Here is a 26,709-nt window from a genome sequence, read left to right on the forward strand (position 1 = left end):
AATCTATAATAAATAACAGCTTAACATAATATATGGTTTTACCTCAGTTCAGGATACCAAGTAACATTTCACTTCATTTTGTCCTAAGTATACATCTTCCAAACTTCAAAACATAGACTTTCTGGTCTAGTGATTTAATAAATTCCTGTTTGCCTTCTATTCAAACTATTAAGATTTTATTTTTTAAATTTTTATTTATTCATTCATTCATTCATGAGACACAGAGAGAGAGAGAGAGAGGCGCACAGAGACACAGGCAGGGGGAGAAGCAGGCTCCATGCAGGGAGCCCCACATGGGACCCATTCCTGGGGTCTCCAGGATCAGGCCCTCGGCTGAAGGCGGTGCTAAACTGCTGAGCCACCCGGGCTGGCCACCATTCAAGATTTTAAAGACTTCTTTCCTCTAAGCATGTCTCTGTATAAATTAACTTTTATATTTTCTTAATCTTTATATGGGAGACTATTCCTAATATTTGATTATTTTTTTGTGGGCCATCTTCCTTTTGTTATGGCAAACACAACTGCAATAGTATAGAAAACTGCAATAGTATAGAACGAAAGGAATTTATTTTCTATTTTTTTCTAAAACTTTCTGTATTATGTGGACAACTGCAAGATGTTGAGAATTTTCAAAAGTTATTTTTCCCCCTGATAACACTAATATATTAAAAAATACATTCCAGATTATTTTCCCGAAAATGTATCTCTGTGCATGAGGAAGTTCACTACTCCATTTCTGTACAATCCACAGCCTCCAAAATCTTTTTATAGTTTATCCCCTCTAACTTAACATTTCTTTGCCCACTAAAATGTTAAAATCTTGGGGATTTCAAACGTACTATCTTCTACAACATTTCTGAAAAACAAGACAGACTCTTGTGTAACAAACCTTGGAAATGCTGTTTTCTGTCTTTAAGTCAGTTCCAAATTCTGCCAAAAATTTTGTTATTCTCTTATTAGTGAAGTTAGACTCAAAGAGAAAAACCTCATAATGACAGTTTTAAACTTTATTATCAATACAGAGTATACTAATTTTCAAGGGTATATTTTTATTACAATATAAATTCACATTAGCCAGATTTTATTTATTTTATTTATTTATTTTTAAATATTTTATTTGTTTATTCATGAGACACACACAGAGAGAGAGAAAGAAAGAGGCAGAGACACAGGCAGAGGGAGAAGCAGGCTCCATGCAGGGAGCTCGATGCGGGACCTGATCCCGGGACTCCAGGATCAGGCCCTGGGCCAAAGGCAGGCGCTAAACCACTGAGCCACCCAGGGATCCCCTATTTATTTTAAAGATAAAAGCAGACACACCATTTTATATCTTTTCTTTTCCAACTACATGCTTACAGTGTCATAAAGTCATCAATTTTTTATGATCAGGTCTAGAATCTGTGCTTATAACAGCTATATAATAACATAAACTATACATAGTAATACCTGAGTTGTCTTAATAGAGATGTTGTAGAAGAAAGTTTACCCCTGCCCATAAATATGACATCTCCTGATAAGCTTTAAGAAATATTTTTGTCATATGATTTTAAAAGATGGGAAGACTTTATATAAAGAGAAGAGCATTTAAAAAGAATATACTTTCATTTCTTAGATTTTAGTATTATACATTTTAACTTTTCATCACAAAATAAAAGGACTTTAAACTAATAGAAATAACATACACTACTTATAAGTAAAATGGCTCATTAAAGTAAGCTTGAGTCTAAGTAGGAAGAAACCCACATTTATCTGATTTTTAGTATTTAAAATCCTTGAAAAGGCATCTGTTTTATTGCAGAATTAGCATTCTAAAAAAATACCGACAGTAATAACACACTATCAAATTGTATACAAATGGCAGCTATGTAATTTGTATGTTTAACAAGTTAAATATATGTATTTCTTAATTTAATCTCCTGATGAACTACCTCTAATATCAATATTAAGAAATTCTTTAATTTTATCATACAGTACCAACACCAAAGCACCCCCTGTACCACGAAGAATATTGGAGAAGGCACCACGAAAAAATGCATTGACTCCCTCATGTTGGTATATCTTCACAAAGCAGTCTAAAGTTCCTTTATATTGCCGTTCAACCTCACCACTCTATACGAAGATAAACAAATAGTTTGCTGTTATTTTAATATTTTTCATCTTAAGTTATATTTTTCTTAGTACAGAGGACAAATAAAATTAACACTGTGTTGAATAAGTATGTAATGGGCATATATTGAATACTGTACCCAGCGGCTGGAGAACACTCACACTTCTCTGGCACACTTGAAAACTTTTCATATATTAAGCTTAAGAAATTTCAAAACATGGTCATCACATACTATGATTTACCCTCTCACTATATTGCAACTAAGTGAGGAACTGACAGCAAAAAAGGTAACTAGAAAAATATCAACTGATCAGATTATAAGAAATACACATCTTAGAAGATACTTAAAACCTAAGAATAACCACACAACTCCTTAATGCAGCTTGAATGGTAACTTATAAGCAAATTAGTGACTTTGAAATATCAGAAAGGAAAAGCTGAAAATTAATGATCAACCTAAACATTTTTAGAAAAGGAATAAACCTAAAGAAAGAAATAAGAAAGTAGCCAGCAGAAATTAAGGAAATAGGAAATAAATACAACAGAAAGCATACAAAGTCAGTTAGTTATTTGAAATACTTTACCGACAAATCTCTAAAAACACTAAGGAAAAACAAGAAAAAGTTCCAAAATTATTAGAAACATCAAAGGTATCATCACTGCAGATGTTCCAGAGATTAAGAAAAAGCAAGATATTACAAACAACTTCACAACTATTTTGATAACTCAAAAGAGATGGACAGATACCTTAAAAAAGGTAATTTACCAACAGGATAAAAAAAATAAAACATTAGAATAATATATGAAATTCATTAAAGTAATCCAAGCAGATGTTTGAAATCCTTCTTATAGAAAACCAAATAAATGTCCACAGGACTTTTTATGTGAGCGGTACTAAACATTCAAAGAACATTTAATTCCAATATTACAGAAGTTATTTTAGAGAAAAGAAAAAGTGGAAGATTCCCCCAAGTATGTAATAAGGCTTGTATAACCTTGATACCAAAATTAGAATAGGACAATTCAGGAATGAAAAACTACAAGCCAAAGTCACTACACAATGCAAAACTCAACAAAAAACTAGAAAATCAAACCTAGCTAAAAATATAAAATACAGTACATAATGACAAAGCTGGGTTTATCCTAAGCATATATGGTTGGTTTAGCTCTGGAAAACAGTTAATGCAAAATACTAACACATGAAAAAAGAAAAATGAAATCATCTCAAGGGATACTGAAGAAACAGGACTACCGTTTATGATTAAAAACTGTTGTAACCCAAAATAGAAAGAAATAGCCATAATATGATAAAAGAGAACTATAAAAACCCCACAGCTAACATTCATTTTCGTAATTTTGAAGGCATTCCTATAAGATTAGCAAAAAAGGTTGCCAGTTATTATTTCTTTAATATAACACTAAATCACGGGTCTCAGCCAGTGTAAAAAGGCAAAAAAGGGAAACAAAAAGTTTAAGAATTGATAAGGGGAAGAAACCTACTATTATTCACATATTATACACCTACATGTGTAAATAAAAGAGCATACAACTTCAAAGTGTACATATAGATTAGCATTTGTAATAGGATTTAACAAAGTTGCAGGTTATAAAATGAACATACAAAAATTAAGGTACTATTATGGGTTGCACTGTGTCCCCCCCAAATTCATATATTGAAGTTCCAATGCCCAGCACCTCAGAATGTTACTATATTTGGAGACAGGGCCTTTATAAAAGTAACTAAGATTAAATGAGCTCCTTAGGGTAGGCCCTAATCCGATCTGGCTATCTTTATAAGAAGAGAAACAGAAAAAGGACCAAAGGAAGACACAAGGAGAAAGCGGTCTTCAAGCCAAGGAGAGAAGTCATCAGAAGAAATCGACTTGCTGGACACCTTGACTCAGACTTCTAGCCTCCAGTACTGCGAGAAAAAAAGTTTCTATTGCTTAAGCCACCCAGTCTCTGGTACTTTGTTATGGGAGTCCTAGCAATATACACATAGATCTAAAATCCCATATGCTCACAGTTTTTTTCTGAATTATTTTGATAGTAAGTTGCAGATTATCATGTCCCTTACCTTTAAACACTTCCATGTGCATTTTCTAAAAATAAGAATATTTTCTTGCATACTCAAAGTACAGTTATCAAAATTAGAAAATGTGACATCAATATAGTACCACTTACCTAATCCATAGTCTATATGCAAATTAATTTTCCATTTAAAACTTTTTTTCAGTGTATTAAACTAGAGTTAGATACAGATCAAGAGGAAACACACATGTAAAAGGAAAAAGTAACTTTAATAGTCTATGAGTGAAGTAATAATAGGTATGCTTTACCACTTCAGGTGGCCTACAGGGTTCTTCCAGGACCAATGTGTAGACATAAAATGAGGATACTGATAGTAACTAAAGTACACACTACTTGGGACAATATCTGGCACATAATAAGCATTATATTACTATTCTAGCTTTGCAGCCTCATTATTTTCAATTGCCCTCATGAAACATATCATCTAGGTATACTGAACTTCTACTCAAGCCATATCTCTATGTATGATTTTTCCCCTCTGCTTAGAATTCTCTGGAGAAAAAAAAATGGATTTATAGATTTAACTTTTCCAAGGGGCTACATCTGATCACTTTAAGCATTTTAGGTATCCTCCTTCTACTGGATTCCTGGAAGCTCTGCACATTTCTATTTAAAGCATTAACTGTATGCATTTAATACTATGCTATGAATTTGGAAGCAGGTTCTACCTTATTTTGTGTTGCCATAACTTAGCATAGATTAGGCACTCAAATATTTGCTGAATAAATGAATGTAACAAGTAAAAACTGAATGTACCAAAATTTTGACTTGGAGATTTATATTTGTTTATTTTAAAATAATTTATTTATTTATTTGAGAGAGAGCAAGTGAGCGAGCAGCGCGGAGGGGCAGAGGGAGGAGAGAGCGAGCCTTAAGCAGACTTATGCTGAGCACAAGCTCAACACATAGTTTAATCTCATGACCCTGAGAGATCACAACCTAAGCAGAAACCAAGAGTCAGACACTTAATCGACTGTGCCAGCCAGGCACCTGGAGCTTTATATTTAGAACACAGATCATTTTAAACAAGTTTTCAGGGGTGTCTGGGTAGCTCAGTCCATTAAGCATCTGCCTTTGGCTCTGGTCATGATCCCAGGGTCCTGCAATTGAGCCCCATATCAGGCTCCTTGTTTGGTGAGGACCCTGCTTCTCCCTCTCCCTCTGCCTGCCACTCCCTCTGCCTGCCACTCCCCCTGCCTGTGCTCTCTCTCTCTCTCTCTCTGTCATATAAATAAAATCTTTAAAAAAAGAGAGCAGAAAAAAATAAGTTTTCATCCTTGGAGTTAAAAATTATTTACTTTTATTAAACTATACTACAACAAATAATGACATACAAACCCTGTGACAGGGTTTATTCTACTTAACCTAACATTCATTTAGGATAGATGTACTAACCCAATCCCTGCCACCCCCCTCCATCTTTCAAACAATATGTTAATAGGAGTGGAAAGCATTTCTATTCTGATAACAGAAGAGGAAGAAACTTTTGCTGGATGATGGCTGTTTTGGGGTAGGAAAGGATGTAAGACAGAATGTATCATGCATTTATTTTAGTAAGTAAAACAGATGACCTGCCTTTCAGCCAAAATTTTTCTAACATTTGAATAAATTATACTTGAATATCAAAAATATTGGAAAATTCAACTAAACTCACAAATAATAAAATACCTGCATCATCATGCGTCTTCTAACTGTGTCAAAGGGGTAAGAGAGAATTCCAGAACCTGTGGTCACAACTTGAGCAATGAAAAAGGAGACAAGAAATGGGGTTTCCTTTGGTTTTGGTAATAAGCCCTAGAAAAGAAAAACATGTCCAGTAACCATGTAAATTTTCAAAATATCTTAAATTCTCAAGTCAAGGGGTAAGTCTTATAATGAAAGAGGGTTCAATTATACTTAAAATACAATAAAACACATTTGGATTTAATGTGGAAAGATTAAAATGATATCAGGAGATCAATAAGAAAGAAATATGCCACGCATGGCTTTACTTTAAAAAGCATATCTGAAAAAAAGAAAGCATACTTGCTATCACCAGAGATTTTTTATTAACGGCAAACACTAGGGGAGATAGTAGCCAATGACCAAAAATTTTTTTTCACAGCTCTTCTTCACACAGTTGAAAATAAATTAAATAATGCCTGATATTATCATCAATAGGTATTTGATAAGCAGCTTTAAAACTCTAAGCTAGTAAAGAAACACTCTTAAATTTCAAAACTACTACAGGTGATAATAGAGAAAAGCAAAAGGAGAACATACATAAAATTTTCCATGACTAAATAAACATGCATAAGAGCCTGTTAATTTCCATTAACTTACTCTGTCTAAAAACTACACAAGAAACTAAACAAGTAACATGTCCAGACCACAATAAAAATGACCTTCCATTACATTTATATTAATGAGGGAAGGCAGAGACAATGTGTAAAACATAAAATTTCCCTTAAGTTTTAATCTTATTTAGTAAATGATACTGACATTAACTTCACTACTTCCTTTTGGAAGTAACAGCACAGGATTTTTGTTTGTCACTTAACATAAATTACTTAACTATTCCCAGGTTTTTTCTCTTTACAATGGGGATATTAAAAGCTATCTTAGGATACTGCAAGAAAGTACTTGACAAAGTTCCTAGAACTAAGTAGTAACTCAAAAAACGGTACTCATTATTACAATCTTCCTCTTTCCTACTTTATGGAAATGCTGTTAAAATCTGGAACTAAAAGGCAAATTGCAGAACATCCTGGAGAATATAATACAGAATCTAACAGTACTCAATAGATAACTGAGCTGTAGTAGCATTTATTACATTTAACTAGTTGTGCCCTACTTTTGAAAATGATGAGACAGTAAGCTGATTATCTGCCTATAAGAAAGTGATAATAAAATGAATGTAAAATCAGAAAAACTGTTAGAAGATGCATTTCTATTTTCTAAAGATTTGATTATGATGTAAGCCTAATTAGCATTTTTTCTATTTGTAACACGATGTATAGTTAGTTGCAAACTGCACAAAAATTTAATGTTTGGGTTTATGCTTTATTTCTAAAGTCAGATCCATAACAGTTATAATTCAATAAGGTTATGGCAAAGTCATGATTTAATAGAATTCTATGTTTCTTATTTCATCATTTATTTTTATTTCTGTAATTAAAGGTAAAAGTTCGTATCTGCTGAACAAACTACTAATTAAAACAATAAAAAGAAACAAACCATGTATTTAATATATATTAGTAAAAGCCCCAAATTACCTTAACTGTGTCATATGCTCCAAAATAGGAGGCTCGGTACACAACAATGCCCTGAACTGAAACACCAAACCCTTGGTACAAACCGACAATTCCATCTGATTTTGCTATTTTTATAATACAGTCACCTAAACCCTTGAATTGTCGCTCTTCAGGACCTAAAATAAAGCCATTTAAGATATATTAGCAACATTATACATCAGATAAACACTTTAATCAAAGTAAATTAATCTTATAGTTTTAATATATCTGAAACTGCCATTCAGAAATTTTTTCTAATAAAAAAAACACAAATGAAAAATCCTCCCATTTGTTTAAAGAGAATTAAGATTTCAAACAGAATCCTAAAAAATTCTAACCGAAATATCAATCTCTTATAGCAATCTAATTCAAGCAATTTGACTGGCTTAAAACATTTCAACAAAATTACCAGAAGCTACTAATTGGGGTTCAGAAAATACCTGGGAATGAAAAATTCTATGACTTGCTTCAGTTGAAAGGCAGAAAGATACAGGAAAAAGACAAACCTAAAAACTAGTAATTTTTAGGATCATTACCATTTTAGGTGAGCTGTCATTTTTCCAGTGTCTGCTAGCTTCATTTTTATTTTCCCTTCACCTAGAACTCCACAATTTAAAAAAAATATTGTATGTAGGGCAGCCCCAGTGGCGCAGCAGTTTAGTGCCGCCCGGGGTGTGATCCTGGAGACCCGGGATCAAGTCCCACCTTGGGCTCCCTGCATGAAGCCTGCTTCTAGCCTGCTTCTCCCTCTCCCTGTGTTTCTGCCTCTTTCTCTGTGTCTCTCATGAATAAATAAATAAAATCTTTGAAAAAATATTGTATGTAGAATATAATCTACAAGATAAACCAAATTCTCTCAATTCTGAGAGAAAAGAAAACTACAGAACTGAACTAAAAACACAATACAGGAGTTTTAGTCACTTTCTTAACAATAATAAGAAATTTTAAACTGACAGTTAAACATGTTAGATGGAACTGATATTTTTATCTTTGCTCAAACCGCTACCCCTTCTGAGGCATTTTCTCTAAATCACTTATCTAAAATTGATGTCACTCCCTGTTCCTAAATATGTATTTCATGTCATTTATTGCTAAATGACAGTGTATTTTTGTCATCTATTTTTTTATTACTTGTATCTTCCCCTAGACCATAATGTACATAAATCATGAACTCCATATTTTATATCGGATGTCTAGGTTTGTGTCTTTCATCTTAAATCTGAGGCAGGGCCTAGATCACAGCAGGCACTGAATTAAGTATTTCTTGAATGACTCTACTTTCTTAAGAAATTCTACTAAAATGGTAATAAAAGATTACAACAGGTTTAAAGTCATATAGGCAAGAACAGTACACGGCAGAGATTGAAACCCACAGATTTTAGCAAGATGTAAAGGAGATGGAGAAGTGTTAACTCAGCAGAAAAAGCTGAAACCTATGTTCTTGCAGAGAGAAAAGCAAGCCATTTTACTCCAATAACCGTTAGAGGAACTAAGTATTGCTCTTCTGGTGAAAGCAAAATAGCATCTGGATTCTTGAGCAGCCAAGTGACTTACTCCTCTGCCATCCTCAGAACTGAATACAAGGTGCCAGAATGAAAGGGGCCAATTGAGTTACTTCCTCAATTGCTGAAAAAAGCTTCACATAAAGATAGATCATTGTGAAATATCAAGATCAGGGATATAAGGTAATTAAAAAAGAAAAAAAGTCACATACAAAGGATCAGCAGTTAAGGGATCAGTTTCTTAAGAGCAATATCAGAAACAAGAATCTAGAGAAATGCTTTCAAAATTGTGAAAGAAAGAAACTTTAAAGTAGAATTTTACATATGGTCAAATATTAAGAAAAAGGGTAAAACAGAGACATTTTTAGACTTGCAAGATCTCAATGTCTTCTATCTACTTGAAAAAAAAAAAAAAGCTCAGAAAGCTATTAAAGAACATAATCTACCAAAACAAGAGTGTAACAAAAACATAGGAAGATGTGACAAAATAAGTTAAGGACAGAGGCAAAGGGAAATCTGTAGGATAAGAGCTGTATATGTAACCCAGAGAGGAGCCATAGTTGAATTAGGAATAAGCTATGGAGCAATACAGAAAGTGGCTCTCTAGGAAAAAACTGTAAGTGAGTTACAAGAAGTCTTTGTATTTGCTCTTTTGTTACTGCAGTACTGGCCTTCACCTTCCTTCTTTTGAGGGAAAAGAAAAAAGTAGTAATCTTTAGGCCCTATGACTCTACCACTTGGTTGAGAGTAAGATTTTTAGAATGCATTTCATGTTGTCATTATAGGATAACTCTACAATGAATAATACTTCACTCAAAACACAAAGAAGGGGAAGTTAGTATTTTAAAAATCCTATACCTTTTCCAATATCAACACCTAATCGGGTTCGGGCAAAGTCCAGCGGATAAACTACACATAAAGATGTTGCTCCAGCAGCTCCACCAGAAGCCAGGTTTGCCAAAAACCACCTCCAAAACTGAAACATATTAATTAAAAAGTAGTTATTAAACTATAGAATCTGTTTAAAATTCTAAATTTTATGAAACTGCTTTTTATAAACTGCTTTTATAAAGTAAACATCTATAATAATGTATATATTATCCAAAATATTTCCCTTCATGTCCACGAAGCCTTTGTTTCTTTCCAGGCAGTCTGGGAGATACAGTTTAAATGCTGATCTATAGAAATTCCAAGACATTTTAATTGCCTCCAGCAAAAGTAGCTCAAATTAGCAAAAGAGGACACATAAGACAATCATCTCTGTAGACTATATAAATTTTTAATTAATACTAGTGTTAATTATGGCTAAAATATCAGGCATCTATGGAGGCTTTAGTTGTACTTTTTTTTGGTATGGGGCAATAATACTTCATAATGCAATAGTTTTATTTTATAATTTTATTAGATAAACAACTCAAAAACATTTTCAACTGCTGACAGGAAAATTGGCAGAAATATTATAATATAGTTGACCAGCATGTAAATCAGGCTTAATGGACTGCTGAGGTTCTTTTGGATAAATTATTTAAAATGTGCCCTGCTTAGGTCCAGTAAACTGCTTTTCAACATCTAGAACTTAATGGAGAAGAAAGAATATTTGAATTGGAATGGTATTAGCATTTCATTCTTTTTTATTGCCAAATAATTTTTTTCAAATAATATTTTATTATATGGATTTGTCACCTTTTATTTATTTTTATTTTTTTATTATTTTTTAAAATTTAAATTCAACACCACATTTTATTTAGCCATTCATCAGTTCATGGACATTTTAGTGGTTTGCACTTTTTTTGAGGCCAAGATTCTTAATTCATCTGTTTATTTCACAATACACGTCATGGGCCTTGCCCCGAATACTTGTAATATTCAATAAATATTTGTTTAATGAGGTATTAGGAATCCCACATACTGTTATCAGACTCTCATGGCTCCTTTTCAGTGAAACTGTTAAGTTTTGTATGGGTAGCCATGTTTTATGATCACCCAGAGATAATCTGATCAGCAGACTGCATCTGACCCCAAGGTAGCAAATCCACAGTCTAGTAGATAATCTGTAACCTGGTAGAAAAAGATGAGCTGTACCAGATTCTATTTGTTGGGTATCTGACTCTAAAATTCAATACCAATTAGCAGGAAAGGACAGAAATAGAAACAATATTAAATAGTCATTTTTAGGTTTCTATCCTCTTCGAAACTGTTGCCAGCTTTAAATCCTCTTCCAATAAAAATTACACATATATAAACACACCTTTAGTGGTTTAAGGTATTCCTCAAACATGCATGGGTCCCAGGAAGGCAGATCAATGACTTTCTGTGTGGACGATCATATAATTTATTATTCAAACCATGACGCTTCTGACAGTGGGACTTTTGAAAACATGACACAGACAGGCAAAACATGGATAAACAGTATGGCCAATCTTCTGATGGAAGGAAGGAAGGGGGAAGGAGGAAAGAATGAAGGGAGCAAGGAGTGGGAGAAAAGTATCTGTGGTGAATCATAATCTTGCAAGTACTTGTGTACCAAACAAAGTCTATCCCTCCACAATTAAGCCTGAAGATAAAATAGACCCAGAGGACATGGTATATCAGTATAAATCAGAGTTTCAGTTGTTATAAGTCAGTAATTTCAGATATTATTATATTGTAAAAGGAGAAGGCAAGGAGAGCAATCAGGGAAGGAGAGGTGGATAAAAGAATCTGAGGGTTTTAGAGGAAAATAATCTTGTTTATTTTTAACTGTTGACAAATTGCTACTGTGTTAATAAACTCAATGATGTGCTGAAGAACAAATGCCCTAGGATCAAAGTTCTAACAAAGTTTGGGCATGAAAAAGTGCTGGGAGAAGTTCTAGTCTTCCTTGCTGAGGGTTGTATTGGAAACTACTAAAAGGTGGCAGAGAAACATTTTGTGCCCAGGCTCAGCTAAGGTTCACCCAGTCTAGTCACCTCAGCTGAGAGAGAAATAGAGTACAGTTGAAGGATCTGAGTTTGGGAGTTAGAAAGACCTGAACAATTGACTTGGTCAAGTGCTCTCACTTCTGTGTCTTGCTTTCCTTACCTTTACATTTAGGATAAAAATAACTACTTCAGAGGATGAGGTGAAAATTCAATGAAACAATATATAGTAGGCATACAGCTCCCCACCATGGTTGTTGTTTTATTTTTTAAAAGTAGGCTCCACATCTGGCCTGGAGCCCAAAGTGGCGCTTGAACTCAAGACCTTGAGATCAAGACCTGAGTCGAGATCAAGAGACTGATGCCTAACTGACTGAGCCACCCAGAAGCACCTCTGCCTGAACCATGGTTATTTTTTAAAAACTTTTTATTTTGAAACAATTGCAGATTCACAAGAATCCTAAGAAATAATACAGAGTCTATTAAATCCTCCAACTAATTTTCCCCCAACTATGTAGCATATATATAGCATAACTATATATAGCATAACTATAGTAGAGGAAATCAACGTTGATAAAAAAAACTTCTTATCCAGACTTCACCAATTTTTAAAGATTTTATTTACTTATTCATGAGAGACAGAGAGAGAGAGAGAGAGAGAGAGAGAGGCAGAGACACAGGCAGAGGGAGAAGCAGGCTCCATGCAGGGAGCCTGACGCGGGACTCGAATCCAGGTCTCCAGGATCAAGCCCTGGGTCAGCTGGGCTGGCCCAGAATTCACCAATTTTACATGCATTTGTGTATTGAGATTATGCAGTTTTATCACATATGCAGATCCATGTGACCATTGCCACAGTCAACAGTTCCATGATAAAGATCCCTTGATGCTATCTATCCTTTTACAGCCATAACCACCTCCCTCTCTTCTGGCAACCACCACTATGTTTCCATCTCAATGATTTTGACATTTCAAGAATGTTATATAAATAAAATCAGAAAACAACTTTTGAGATGGATTTTTTGCACTTAGCATCTGAAGTTGCTGCATGTATCAAGTTCTTTAAACAATTGTAAAATATACATAACATAAAATTTACCATTTTAGTCATTTTTAAAAAAGATTTATTTAGGGCAGCCCAGATGGCTCAGTGGTTTAGTGCTGCCTTCAGCCCATGGTGTCATCCTGGAGACCTGGGATCAAGTCCCATGTTGGGCTCCCTGCATGGAGCCTGCTTCTCCCTCTGCCTGTGTCTCTGCCTCTCTCTCTCGGATAAATAAAAATCTTAAAAAAAATAAAAAAAATTTATTTATTTATTTATTTATTTAAGAGAGAGAGACACAGAGAGACAGAGAGCACACATATACCCACATGCAAGGGTAGAGGGAGAGAGAGAATTTCCTCAAGCAAACTCCCCGTTGAGTACGGGGCCCAATGTGAGGCTTTATCTCAGGACCCTGAGATCATGATCTGAGTGAAAACCAGGAGTCAGGCACTTAACCTACTGAGCCACCCAGGGCCCCCCGCCCCCCATTTTAGGCATTTTTAAGTGTATATTCAGTGACACTAACTACATCCACAATACCATAAGAACATCACTCTTCTTGAGGTGGCTGAGTGCTGCCTAAGTCAGTTAAGCATCTGACTTTGGCTCAGATCATGATCTTGGGGTCCTAGTTTCTGTGTGAACATAAGTTTTCATTTTCCAGGATAAAGCCCAAGAGTATAACTGTTGGGCTGTATGGTAAGCACACGATTAGTTTGTAAGAAACTATCATGCTCTTTTCTAGAGTGGTAGTTAGTATTTTACATTCCCACCAATAATATAAGAATAATCTAGCTTTTCTACAACCTCACCAACATTTGGTGGTGTCACCATTGTAGCCACTCTGATAGGTGTGCAGTGATATTTCACTGTGGTAGATCAGTCACTTTTAAACTCACATACTATATTTGCTTTTTCTATCTTTCTTGCTTCTTTTAAGACCAGGTAAGAAATCAAAAATATGAATTTTTCTTTTTTTTTAGTTCTTTCACTTCAGGGAGGTGACAAAGATGAGATAAAAATTTGATGGCCAAAATCATAAATAAAAGGGTCATTAATATCCAAATTTAGCAAATAATGTGTAATTAAATATATTACTTAATTATGACTGAATACCTTAACACCCTAAATAATGTCTTCATAGAAATACTAAAGATGTTTTTATCTCAGGCTCCACTTTTTTTTTTAAAGATTTTATTTATTTACTTATGAGAGACACAGAGAGAGAGAGATGCAGAGACATAGGCAGAGGGAGAAGCAGACCCCATGCAGGGAGTCCTATGTGGGACTGGATCCCAGACCCTGGGATCACGCCCTGAGCTGAAAGCAGACGCTCAACCGCTAAGCCACCCAGGTGTCCCAGGCTCCACTTTTTAATCTGAAATTTATTCCAGATACTTAGCAAGGATCAGAGTTAACTTTAAAGCTTTTAAAGCAATGTTATTTATAGTTAGGAATAGATGCCAGTAATATAAATATTCTGGTTAACTCAAGAGTTAATTTCTCCATTTGGCTTGGTCTTATAGAATTTATTTTCTTGGGGAGGTGGGGTGGGAAGTGTTCAGTAGAGTTAATTCATCAGGCCTCTATTGCCCAAACCCTTCATATACTGCGATCTTCAGGACCAGTCCCTGACCACTTCCTTCAAAATAATTTCTAAGCCCTTGGAATATCATACCTGATAAAAGTCTCTTTGTATGCCAGAGGTTCGGGGCTACACCAGACAGTTTATGCTAGCATATCAATTTATGGTGAACACCAGTTTTTGTATGCTTGGAACACTGGGCTAACTTATATCAGTTTGAACTCTTAGGTTAGGGGGTGGTACCTGGAGTCTAAGTAGCTAAGGACAGTTACATTCCATGCCTATGCAACTAACTCCCCCCAAAATCCTGGACGTCAATGTTCAAGTGAGCAACCCTGTTTGGCAACACATCATATTTATTATCACACATTATTGCTGGGAGAATTAAGTGCTGTCCATATGACTCTACCAGAAGAAGACAAATAGAAGCTTGTGTCTAGTTTCTCTTGGAATCTGTCCTATGTGCTTCTTCCCTTTGCTGATTTTAATCTATATCCTTTTTGCTGTAAAAAAAAAAATGAGTGTAATAGTTTTTCTGAGTTCTTTTGAGTTCTAGTGAATACATGAGTTGGGGAATCCCTCATACAGGTTCTGAGTCAAGAAAAGTTCCAATTATTACAAAAGTCAGCTAAAAAAGATAGGAATATTTTTCTGAGTGCCTATCATAAAGCACAGTACCATGATAAGCATTTTACAAGTAATCTCATCTAAACACCACAAGCTTTCTTCAGATAAGAAAGCTAAAGGATCACAGAAGTGACTTTTCACAAATTCACACAGCTGAATAACAGCATGAGGATACAAATCTAGGTCTTTAAAGTCTGAACAATTTTCATTACCTTTATACCTCCCATCACATAACAATGCAAATTACTCAATAAACATTTGTTAATGAAATATAAATTATGAAGAAATGGGAATAAGTGATATGAAAAAAAATTTTAAAAGACAGCAACAAAAAATGTTCCACAAACAGCTGCTTTTGTAAAGAACCTGCTAGGAGAGCTCAGTTGGTTGGTTGGCTTTTTAGGAGAAAGAGAAAAAGAAAAAGGAAAGGGGAAGAGAGACTTTGTAAGGGTAAAGGGACACCTTAAGAGTAATGTAGGTGGTATAGTGTATGTGGAGGCAGCAAAACAAATAGAAACCAAAACAAATGACATATAGTTCATACAAGTAGGAAATTTTGAAACTGAAATTCTGTCATCAAGGGAGTGATTACCTTGAAAGAGAAGGCACCTTTTCAATAAAAAAATAATTCTTCAACTTAAATTTATTGCTTTCCTGCTTGTTTGATTGGATCTTCTAGGCACTTTAAACTCAGCCAAACAGAGCCTTAGTCATTAAAATGCAACAGTGTACTTCTTTAGAAAATTAATTACTTCAGATATATCGGAATACAGATCTGTGGATTGCTTTTTTGAACTTTCCTAGTGCTGTAGAATAGTGATTATAACATGTATTGTTTTAATTATTATTTCTTCTACCACTCAGCACCTTCTCCCTAAATAAAACATCATAGGTTAAGGCAAATCCCACTACTTCTTAAAAAATAATAAATATTAAAATGTACTCACCTGTTTTTCTTTATTAACTCCAGACATGAAAAGTTGTTTGTATTTGTCCTTAAAAGCAAAGTTTAGAGCTTGTGTTGGAAAATACCGGATAACATTTGCCAAATTGCCACGCCAATAACTGAAGAAGCCTACAAAAGAAAACATACTAAATATAAACTTGCATTATTATCAAAAAATTCCCATAGGTTTAAAAAACTTAGTTATTTGAACTATCTAAAACTTATACCCTTTCTCATGAGAAAAAATTAAGTCTATGTGTGAATTCATTGAAGAAAACAGGCAGTGTGGGACTTCTGGGTGGCTCAGAGGTTGAGTGTCAGCCTTCAAGCCAGGGCAAGATCCTGGAATCCTGGGATCGAGTCCCATGTTGGACTTTCCGCATGGGGCCTGCTTCTCTCTCTGCCTATGTCTCTGTCTCTCTCTCTGTGTCTCCCATGAAAAAATAAATCTTTTTTTTTTTTTTTAAAGAAAGAAAACAGGCAGTGTTAACTCCATGTACCCCATTCCAATTTTGTCAATTTCCAATAAGAAGCCTTAGATACCTAAAAATACGGAAAGTATTATCAATTGAATATAAGGTTTTTCCTAGTAGAAAAACAGTCACTAGTATTTATCAGAGAAGCTAGTGATTAACCCTTAACCTCATTTCCAAATTAGGATATGTAATTCCTATGGTTAAACAAAATTGGTTTGTGTATAATACATATGGGAATGAAAAAGTATTAAAAGTATGAAGTCGGGGCACCTGGGTGGTTTAGTCGGTTTAACTTCTGACTCTTGATTTTGGCTCAGGTCATGGTCTCAGGGTTGGGAGATCGAGCTATGAGTGGGGCTCTGTGCTGGGTTTGGAGCCTGCTTAAGATACTCTCTCTCGACTTCTGCCCTCCCTCCCTTTCTCTTTCTCAAAAAAAAAAAAAAAAAAAAAAATAGGAGTCTATATCCTTATCTTTACCTTCTGGAACCTAGCCAGAAAAAAGATCAATTTACAATTCAAAGCAGTCTCCAGGGGTCTGACAGAGAGAGACCGGAGAAAACTTTCCAGTTCAATAATCTTCCTACTTCAAATCTTCATAGATTGACCAATCCTTAAAATTCAGTCATTGTGTTACCCCTATTAATTCAGTGTTACCTTTATAATCAAGCTGCCCTACAATACAATAGGCTATCTCTTCAGCAGCCATAGTTGTTTCTACTAGGTTGCAAATTGTCCAACGGTTTGATCCGGCTATTCTGAATGGGATACCTCTAGTCCCAGCTTGGAGAATACCCAGAATCAGTCTTCTAAAAATAAAGATTCAGATGAAAATAATCTCAGTTGACTGGGCTGATATGCTTAGAAACTTAAAGTTATATTTATTGTTAACTAAGAAAGTCTTCTTTGTGGGGGAAAAAAACAACATAGAATCTCAGTGAATCCCAAACTGCATGTAAAGCAACTGCACAAAGGTAATTAAGAAGCATATTTAATAGCCAAGAAATAATCTCAGTACTCACAACTGACTCAGTCTTCACTAGGACACTTAACACACAATGGTAAATGCTACCACTTCCTAAGTATTTAATATGTGCCAAGCACTGGCCAAAGGCTGTGTGTTACATTTAATCACCACATTATGCTTTTGACATAGGTTCACCTATAGTACTCATATTATACATGTGTAAACTTTAAAAGTTTAAAAACTGTCTACAGACATAGTTAATAGCCAACCAGGATTTAGTCACATCTTGTGTCAGACTCCAAAACACCACTCTAGATTTGGGTTTCTGAAGAAATAAATCTTTAAAAGTCCTAAAATTATGAAAGAATGGTAAAGAAAGCTCTTTCTTAAAAAGGAAAATATTATTAAAAAACTTTTGAGACAATATTAACAAAAACAATAAATTCTAATAACTTATTTTTATTCATTTAATCCCCATAACCACCTATGAAGAAGGTACTATTAGTCCTTCCATTTTAAAGATGAGGGAATGAGTTTAAAAGAACTTCTAACTTGTCTAAGGGCACTTAGAAAACTGTACTTCTGGAATTCAAACCCAAACAATCTGGCTCAATAATTCAGTCCTTTATCTACAATACTTTTCCATAAATAATCAGTTATTTTCTATACTAAGAAAAGTCAACTTTTTCTTTAATGGAAGCAAAATAAAAATCTTAAAATATAAGAAATATAACCAAATTATACAGGAATATTTCTTACTAGTTATGGCCACATGAAGTATGAGGGAGGTTGGTGAATCTAACTTTTGGAGGTATTTTAAGTAATTTTTAAGTTCTTCATTGCTAATGAAAACATTTAAGAGAGCATTTGTAATTTCTTAGAGGTGAGACCTCTAGAAGAGACATACAGAGAATGAAATATGACTGTATAAATGATATTGAAGAATAGGACATGGTTTTCTAGACCATGGTTTATTGTAACACAACAACAGCTTACTGGCAGAAGACAAAGTCAATTTTAAAAGGATCAAAAAGAACATATTGACTGGAAAATTGCCAATATGATCAAATGGGATTTTTAAAAAAGATTTTATTTATTTATTCATGAGAGACAGAGAGTCAGAGACATGGGAAGAGGGAGGAGAAGCAGGCTCCACCCAGGCATCCCATTTATTATTATTTTTTAAACAAATGGTTTTTTTTCCAACTTAAATCCCATTTGAGGGACACCTGGGTAGCTCAGCAGTTGAGTGGCTGGCTGCCTTTGGCTCAGGGTGTGATCCCGTGGTCCGGGGATTGAGTCTGGCATTGGCTCCCTGTGAGGAGCCTGCTTCTCCCTCTGCCTATGTCTCTGCCTCTCTCTCTGTCTCATGAATAAATAACATCTTAAAAAATAAAATAAAACGGAGTTTAGAAAAAGTGTCATGTTATTAAAAAATACTAGAATTTCCATTTTAAACATGGGTTTTAAATATTAATAGTCATTTTGGAATTGGCTCACTCAGCTGAATGATACTGAGATATTATGGGTTTTTAGATTACAAGTTATTAATAATTCTGTAATTATTATTATAGTTTGAATTAATATTTACTTCACAAGAGTGTCGTACAGGGGTGCCTGAGTGGTGTCCAATTCTTGGTTTCAGCTCAGGTTATATTCTCGGAGTTGTGAGATCCAACCCCCCACTGGGCTCCACACTCAGAGGGGAGTCTGCTTGAGTTTTTGTTTCTCCCATCTCCCTCTACCCCTCCTCACTAAGCACACACACTTTCTTTCTCAAATAAATAAATTTAAAAAAAACAAGAGTGTCATACATAAGAGCAATATAAAGGTTTGTAACTTTGGCTAATGAATTAAATATAAATGGAAGACTTTGATGACAAAGACATATGGAAATTAATATGAAGCCATGACAAGGTGCTGTGTTTATTATTAGTCAAGGGGTTTGCTGGAGTTGGCTGAAGAATGTATCCTTTTTAGCAAAAATGCATTTGCCTGAAAAAAAAAAAACCTAGAAAATTCCCCAAAATAAATGTTAATGTCTCAATAAAAATCTAGAAAGAAATAAATCCCGTGAAGTATAACAGGAAAACTGGCACCTCTTAATGGGTTATGTCTGAAATAATATAATCTCACATACCTTAAATATTTTTGCATGTATTTCACAGAATTCATGGATTCCCTGAAGCTACAGTGTCAGGTTAAGAACTCCTCTTTGGGGGTATCTGGTTGGCTTAGCCTTGGTTAAGTTTCTGCCTCCTGTTCAGTTTGTGATCCCGGAGTTCCGGGATAGAGCCCGACATTGGCCTCCTGCTCAGTGGGTAGCCTGCTTCTCACTCTCTCTCTACTCTTCCTCCGACCGTGTGTTCGCTCTCTCTTTCAAATAAATAAATAAAATCTTTAAAAAAAAACCTCTCCTGTTTTAATCTTTTTCCATAGATCACCCTTAACAAATTATTATTCCTTTCTCTGCATCTCACTGCTATACCATGCTCTTAGTTGCTTCAATGTCTCTGCTAGAGTGCATAGGGAAAGGAATCTCAAAGTGAAATTCTAAATGTATTTTCTACAAAAATATTATTTTGGGGGGGCCAGGTTTCAAGGTTTTATTCAACTATACTTTAAGTACACTTTGTATCTATGTAGGTTGCCTCAGACAGACTACAAAAACCCACTCTATGTATAATGCAAGCTAATCCCTAAATATATTCATTTACAAACGAGTATCAGGAATACACGTTAGTAAATTTAGGAAAGCATACATACCAATTAAAGAGTTAAAATTTATTGAGCTCTAATTGCAATAGATATATGGTTGAATATTTTATAAGCATGACTTTGTTTAATCCTCACAACTATCATATTAGGTAGGTACTATTACTATACCCATTAGACAACTGAGGTAACTGAGGCTGAGAGAGGTTAAATAAAAATTGCTGAAAGTCACAAGGTAAAGAAAAGGCTGGGACTTGATTCTAGAAACTGACTCCAAACCTAGAGCTATTAAATCTATACTGCTTCTCCATAAAAATCCACTCTGGCTAAAAACAGTAGTATTTTTTGGTGTATCATCCATTCTGGGGGTGCCTTGGGAGCCTATTTAAAAAAAGAACAATTCATTCTGAATAAAAATATTTTTATATTTTTATATAAAAATTTTGGTCAGAATATTTTTGGTCAGAATAAAACAAGAGAAAAGAGTGATGCAAATGCAACAGTATTTTTGACTCTCTCTAATCATATAGAATAAAAGGACAGTTTCCCAAGATATAATCACAAAATAGATCAAGAAAGACATAGTGATTGTGGTATCTTTCTCTGTTAGTAATAAAATAAAGTTTTTGACTTAATTGCTAAGAAAAAAATAATCTCTTCAAAATCAAAGGCTGAGAAAAAACTATTATAAACTTAATTCTAAGAAAATAATTAAGAATTAAAATAGAACATGAACACGGGAGAAAAAAGAAATGAGGCAAACCATTAAACAGACTCTTAATTATAGAGAACAAACTGAGGGCTCCTGGAGGGAATCCAGTGGGCAGGAGGATGGGTTAAATGGATTATGAGTATTAAGGAGGGCAGGTATTGTGACGAGCACTGGGTGCTGTTTGTATTTATACACCTGAAACTACCATTACCATCACTGTAAGTTAACTGGCATTTAAATAAAAACTTGAAACAAAAAAAACAAAAGTATTAAAATAGATCTGATGGGAAAATGAGAAAAAGTTATGAGGCCATTTACTGGTGAACTTATTCTCCAAGAATGAGAATGCTAGAGATGTTTGGGTATATATATTCTAGGCTGGTCAGCTACAAAATGTTTTGATAATATGTCTACCAGTAAAAAAAATGTAAGCATGACTTTCAGATATGTATATACTAAAAAAATCATATATTTATATATGTATATATATATATATACACACATTGCACACTTTAAAAAATATACCCAAAACAGAAATTAAAGAATGAAATAAAGATTTTTCATTTAAAAACTTCTTACTTAGTACCTAGTACATAGCAGACCTGCTAGGGATAGCATTAGGAACAAATTTCTTTGTCTTATGGAGCTTATATTTTGAGGGACAGGACCCAGGGAAATAGACAATGAACAAATAAATATGTGGCTATAAGAACAAAAATAGTATATGGAGATGGAGGAGTGAGGAAGGGCTACTGAGATAGGGTCATTGGGAAAAACTGGCCAGGAGATAATAGGGTTCAACTTAGCATTCATTTGAACAATTAATATTTTTAGGTATCTTGCTAATCATGATGTTTTTATACCATCATTTGCTATTATCTCAAGGCACCCTTAGGGTAACATTCATTCTTAAGAACAGTATACATGAACCTATATTTCAAATAGACTTCGTGATAATTTCAAATACTCAAATACCCTTCTCTCTATAAATCCAATTGGCAAACATAAACTATGTTTATTATATAATAATTGAGGAAAGGTGCCTATCATCCCTTCTACAGTGTGTAATTCATACTTTTTTTCAGAATGCCTTAGTATTCTGTAATATATAATTTACATTTGGCCCATGCACAGGTGCCAAAGCTAACTCATATACCAAGTATCAGTCAAGTTTATTTTCCCATTTTATTTAAAGTCAATGCCTAATACTTTCTTACCATACCCCAAAACACTGTCTTCAAGATATAAAAAACCTCATGGCCAGAAACTCCTAAGAGAAAAAGGGAATTCTGGTAGGTGCTTAAAAATGAGCCGCACAGATCAGATCTTTAAAAGACTATATTTACAATATATTAAATAAAACAATTATTTTAATTTAAAATATTCTCACATATCTGCATATTGTGCCCAGTGAAGAATTATAGCACAGACACCAACACGTTGTTAGCTGTGCTGATTTTAGTAGTGATTTGTCTTACTTTCTGCTTCTTTATGTTTTGTAACTTTCTATAATAAACAATCATTTTTTGTGTGATAAAGGTTTAAACAGTATTAAATAAAAGTATGCAAACAAAGTTGGAAGGCCCTACAATCAACAAAAGAATAGAATAAATCTTTAAGAATAGCATCAGTCAAGATTAATTCAGAAGCTTTTAAAAGCCAAGGAAAGCTTATAAAAAGAGAGGTACCCAAAGAGAGGTTTAAAGCTGAGAGATCTATTCTTGGGGCAGAAAGAATGCAGAGATAAGGTAAGAAGACTGCGAGAGCATCTACTTGTGTCTTATGAATTCATGTCTCTCAGGTTAAAGAGAAGCCTAAAGAGAAGCTATCAGTAAAATCAGAGCAAACATGAAACACAAAAGAAACTTCAGAACATTTGAAAGGGGGATGTATCTTGATTTTCAAGACAGCAATAGAAGGCAAATTCCAGAAAATAACAATTTCAGAACTTGATTGCCTAGTAGAGTTCCAGAATGATTTACCATAGTGATTCTTAGCCTCACCAGCCTCAAGTCCTCTCTACAGAATAAATATTTTACAATACATCCTTTATTATCTAGAAATAGAATTCAAAGACTATGACCTCTTCAACAATATTTTACAAATCCATATAATGCCCTCCCTACTATATAGGAAGAGAAAATAAAGATGTTTTGAATAGAATAGGTATTTTAATTAGTAAATTGATGAGGCATGAACACACCATAGACAAAATAGTCAGATACTTGCTTCTACTTAATAATGTTATCATTAAGATACCATTAATATTTCCTGTAAAAGGGATTAATATATTTGTGTATATATACATACAATCATCATGAATTCAATAGTTAAGTGGTGACCAAATATCACAAGAACTGGTTAGTTTTCCCAATGGTGAACAACTCTCAGTACAATTTTTTTCTGTGGGGGGGGCAGCGGAAGAAGGAGAGAGAGACTTAGGCAGCCTCCACACACACCCAGCGCAGAGCCTGACACAGAGCCTGATGTGACTCCATCTCACAACCCTGAGATCATGATCAACCCTGAGCCACTCCTCAGCACAATTTTGAACAAAACAAAGTATAATATTCATCCTCCCATGGAGGCTGCTATGTATATGGACATTATGTCCCAGATCGTTTGTAAGTAAATCAGAGTTAGGTTTTGGGCTTAGAAAACCATAAACAGTGGGAGAACTGAATCATTCAGTCTTCAGGGTAAGTGTTTGCTGTGTAGGACTGGCCATGTACAGCAGCAGGATGTTTATCATCCCTGGCTTTTGCCTTTTACACCACTGCAATTAAGGATTACACCCTTCTACCGTGCTAAACAAAAAATTCCCTACAAGTCTGTAAAAATGCCCCTAGATGGCAATATTATCCCTGTCGTGAATCCTAATCTCTTAGCATAGAATATACCATGGTGTGTATATTCATAACAAAGACTGCATATAGGAAAAAATATCTTAAAGTTCTGCTTATGATCATTTCATTGGAAGGAAAATGGGCACTGGAACACTATTCAGAACAATCTCTATTTACAAGAGCTATAATGAATATGTTTAGGTTTAAATATCATTTAAAACACTTAAAATATGAAATAAATTAGTGCTAATCAGCACAATCTGACCAAAATACTTAACTTACCTGACTAAATATTTAAAACAGATTAACTAATAAGAGAGTCCCCTACTTCTCTGAAGAGGTCTTAGAATATAAATCAAGAAGAGATAGGTTCCTACTTTCCTTTAAAAATCTTGGTGGAGGGCAGCCTGGGGGGCTCAGTGGTTTAGCGCTGCCTTCGGTCCAGGGCGTGATCCCGGGGGCCTGGGATCAAGTCCCATGTCCGGCTCCCTGCATGGAGCTTGTTTCTCCCCCTGCCTGTGTCTCTGCCTCTCTCTGTCTCTCATTAATAAATAAATAAAATCTTAAGAAAAATAAAAATAAAAATCTTGGAAAAGGGGAAGCATTGATAAAACAAATGGGAGTGGAGAAATGTGAAGCACTATGAAAGATCTGAGCTCAGCTCCCCATATGGGCATTTTAAATTTACAGCTTAGATGATGCCTTAAAAGTTATACTCCACCCAAAATACTATACCCAGCAGGTCAAGAGGAGTTGCAGCTATATCTCTGGGGAGAGAGCTTTAATCATGAAGAATAACCACAGACTTAGGAGTGGAAGAGTTTAAGCCACTTCTCTTCTTGTTCAGAACACATAATAGACCTATTTCTCTTTTAAACAGTTTTCAATTGGATACAACTACATGGGTGGATTATAGAAAAGTCGTTAACAAATTTATTCTCTTATGCATTTAGCTAACTTAGGATCAGTTCTGCAACAGGAGGGTATTTAATGGTTAACAGAGCAGTCACTACTCCTTGTAAAGCATTTCAATAAAACTGGGAAAAAATTAGAATTTTAATTAAGGCAAAGCTGATGCAAAATACTACTGACTTTATTTTTATATTTTGCTGGGATCTCTGGGTGGCTGAGCGGTTTGGCACTGCCTTCAGCCCAGGCTGTGATCCTGGGATCCCGGGGTCCAGTCCCGCATTGGGCTCCCAGCAGGGAGCCTGCTTCTCCCTCTGCCTGTGTCTCTGCCTCTCTGCCTCCCTCTCACGAATAAAGGTGTAAAATCTTTTTAAAGAAATAATAAAATTTTTATATTTTGGATCATCTTGGATTTTTCGCATTTTGACTTTAAAAAAAATACTGCATTAAATCATTTGTTTTTATTGATTTTTGGCGGGGGGGGGGGTGTGTGCCACAAATGTGCAGGGGTAAATGCCTCTTTGGTTTCGGCCCTGGCCTTCAGTAGTTCTCAAGAATAAACAGAACCTCTTTTTACTGAATAAGAACTAGAGTACTGGGAGGCTCAGATGCTTCCACATTTGGAGTACTTTCTCTCAAAAGTGTTATTTCCGGGCAGCCCCGGTGGCTCAGCAGTTTAGCGCTGCCTTCAGCCCGGGGCGCGATCCTGCAGTTCTAGGATTGAGTCCCACGTCAGACTCCCTGCATGGAGCCTGCTTCTCCCTCTACCTGTGTCTCTGCCTCTCTCTCTCTCTGTCTCTCATGAATAAATAACATCTTTAAAAAAAAAAAAGTGTTATTTCCACAAATATTTGAGCAACTTAAAGCACCTGTTAACATATCAGCAAAGTACCTAATGGCATCTCCCTCAATCCTACGGGGTGGGGGTGGGGGTGTCAACCACTTTTCTTCTGAACTGGACACAACTGCACCAAGGTGTAAACCCTGATGTTAAGGAGAAAACTAAGACGAGGAGAATGTGGTGGTCTCTCCCACCCAGGACTGGCCACCTTACAGGCCTTCTTGGCGCCACAAAGTGTAGCCTCTTAAATTGGTTAAGAAACTGAATTTTAGTGGATCCCTGGGTGGCTCAGCAGTTTGGCGCCTGCCTTTGGCCCAGGGCACGATCCTGGAGTCCTGGGATCGTGTCCCACATCGGGCTCCCAGCATGGAGCCTGCTTCTCCCTCTGCCTGTGTCTCTACCTCTCTCTCTCTCTCTATATATATATCTATCTATCAGGAATAAATAAATAAATCTTAAAAAGAAACTGAATTTTAGGGATCCCGGGGCGGGGGGTGCTCAGCGGTTTAGCGCCGCCTTCAGCCTGGGGTATGACCCCGAGGACCCTGGATCGAGTCCCACGTGAGGCTCCCTGCATGGAGCCTGCTTCTCCCTCTGCCTCTCTGTGTTTCTCTCATGAATAAATACAATCTTTAAAAAAAAAAAAAAAGAATTCTCAACAGGTGAAGAAATAAACTCATCCCCGCCAGATGCGGCGGTGGCGCAGTGCGCTCCCCACAGGCCCCACCCCCCGCCTCCCCGTTTCTGGGAAGGTGACCCAGAACGGGGCCTGCTGGCACGGCTGCCTCGGGTACGCACCCTGCTCGCGGGGGATCCGCACCAGGCAGTCCATCATGCCCTTGTACTGCGTCTCGGCGCTGATCTGCTTGGACGACGCCTGCACCTGCAGCAGCAGCTTCACCCGTTCAATGGGCGCCACCGCGGTCTTGGACACAGCCGCGGCGACGCCGCCCGCCAGCAGGTCCTTCCCGAAGGAAGCGGGGTCAAAGAGCTGCTTTCCCGACTTCTTCTCTAGCCTCTTCTTCGGAGGTTCACGCTGCATGGCGGGGCTGGAGGTAAAGACCGGCAGCGGCAGCGGCAGCGGGAAACAGGCCTGAGGAAGACGACGAAGGGAGGCGGAAAACCGCTTCAGCGTCGTCCTGGCGGGAAAGTAGCGCGCGGGATGCCGGGAGATCA

At 35.8% G+C, this 26,709-nt stretch overlaps 1 protein-coding gene across 1 annotated transcript; it reads right to left on the reverse strand.

Moving 5' to 3' along the window:
• Nucleotides 1-992: 992 nt before the first annotated feature.
• SLC25A31 (solute carrier family 25 member 31) lies at nt 993-26,709 on the reverse strand. The gene is made up of 6 exons (XM_026014298.2): nt 26,332-26,709; nt 16,072-16,199; nt 9,831-9,948; nt 7,453-7,607; nt 5,867-5,992; nt 993-2,109 (listed from the first exon to the last, which is right to left on the reverse strand). Exons 1-6 carry the CDS (start codon nt 26,573-26,575, stop codon nt 1,909-1,911), a joined length of 972 nt encoding a protein of 323 aa, XP_025870083.1. The 5' UTR covers nt 26,576-26,709; the 3' UTR covers nt 993-1,908.

The sequence above is a fragment of the Vulpes vulpes genome, chromosome 4, assembly GCF_048418805.1.
Source record: "Vulpes vulpes isolate BD-2025 chromosome 4, VulVul3, whole genome shotgun sequence".
Taxonomy (NCBI): Eukaryota; Metazoa; Chordata; class Mammalia; order Carnivora; family Canidae; genus Vulpes; species Vulpes vulpes.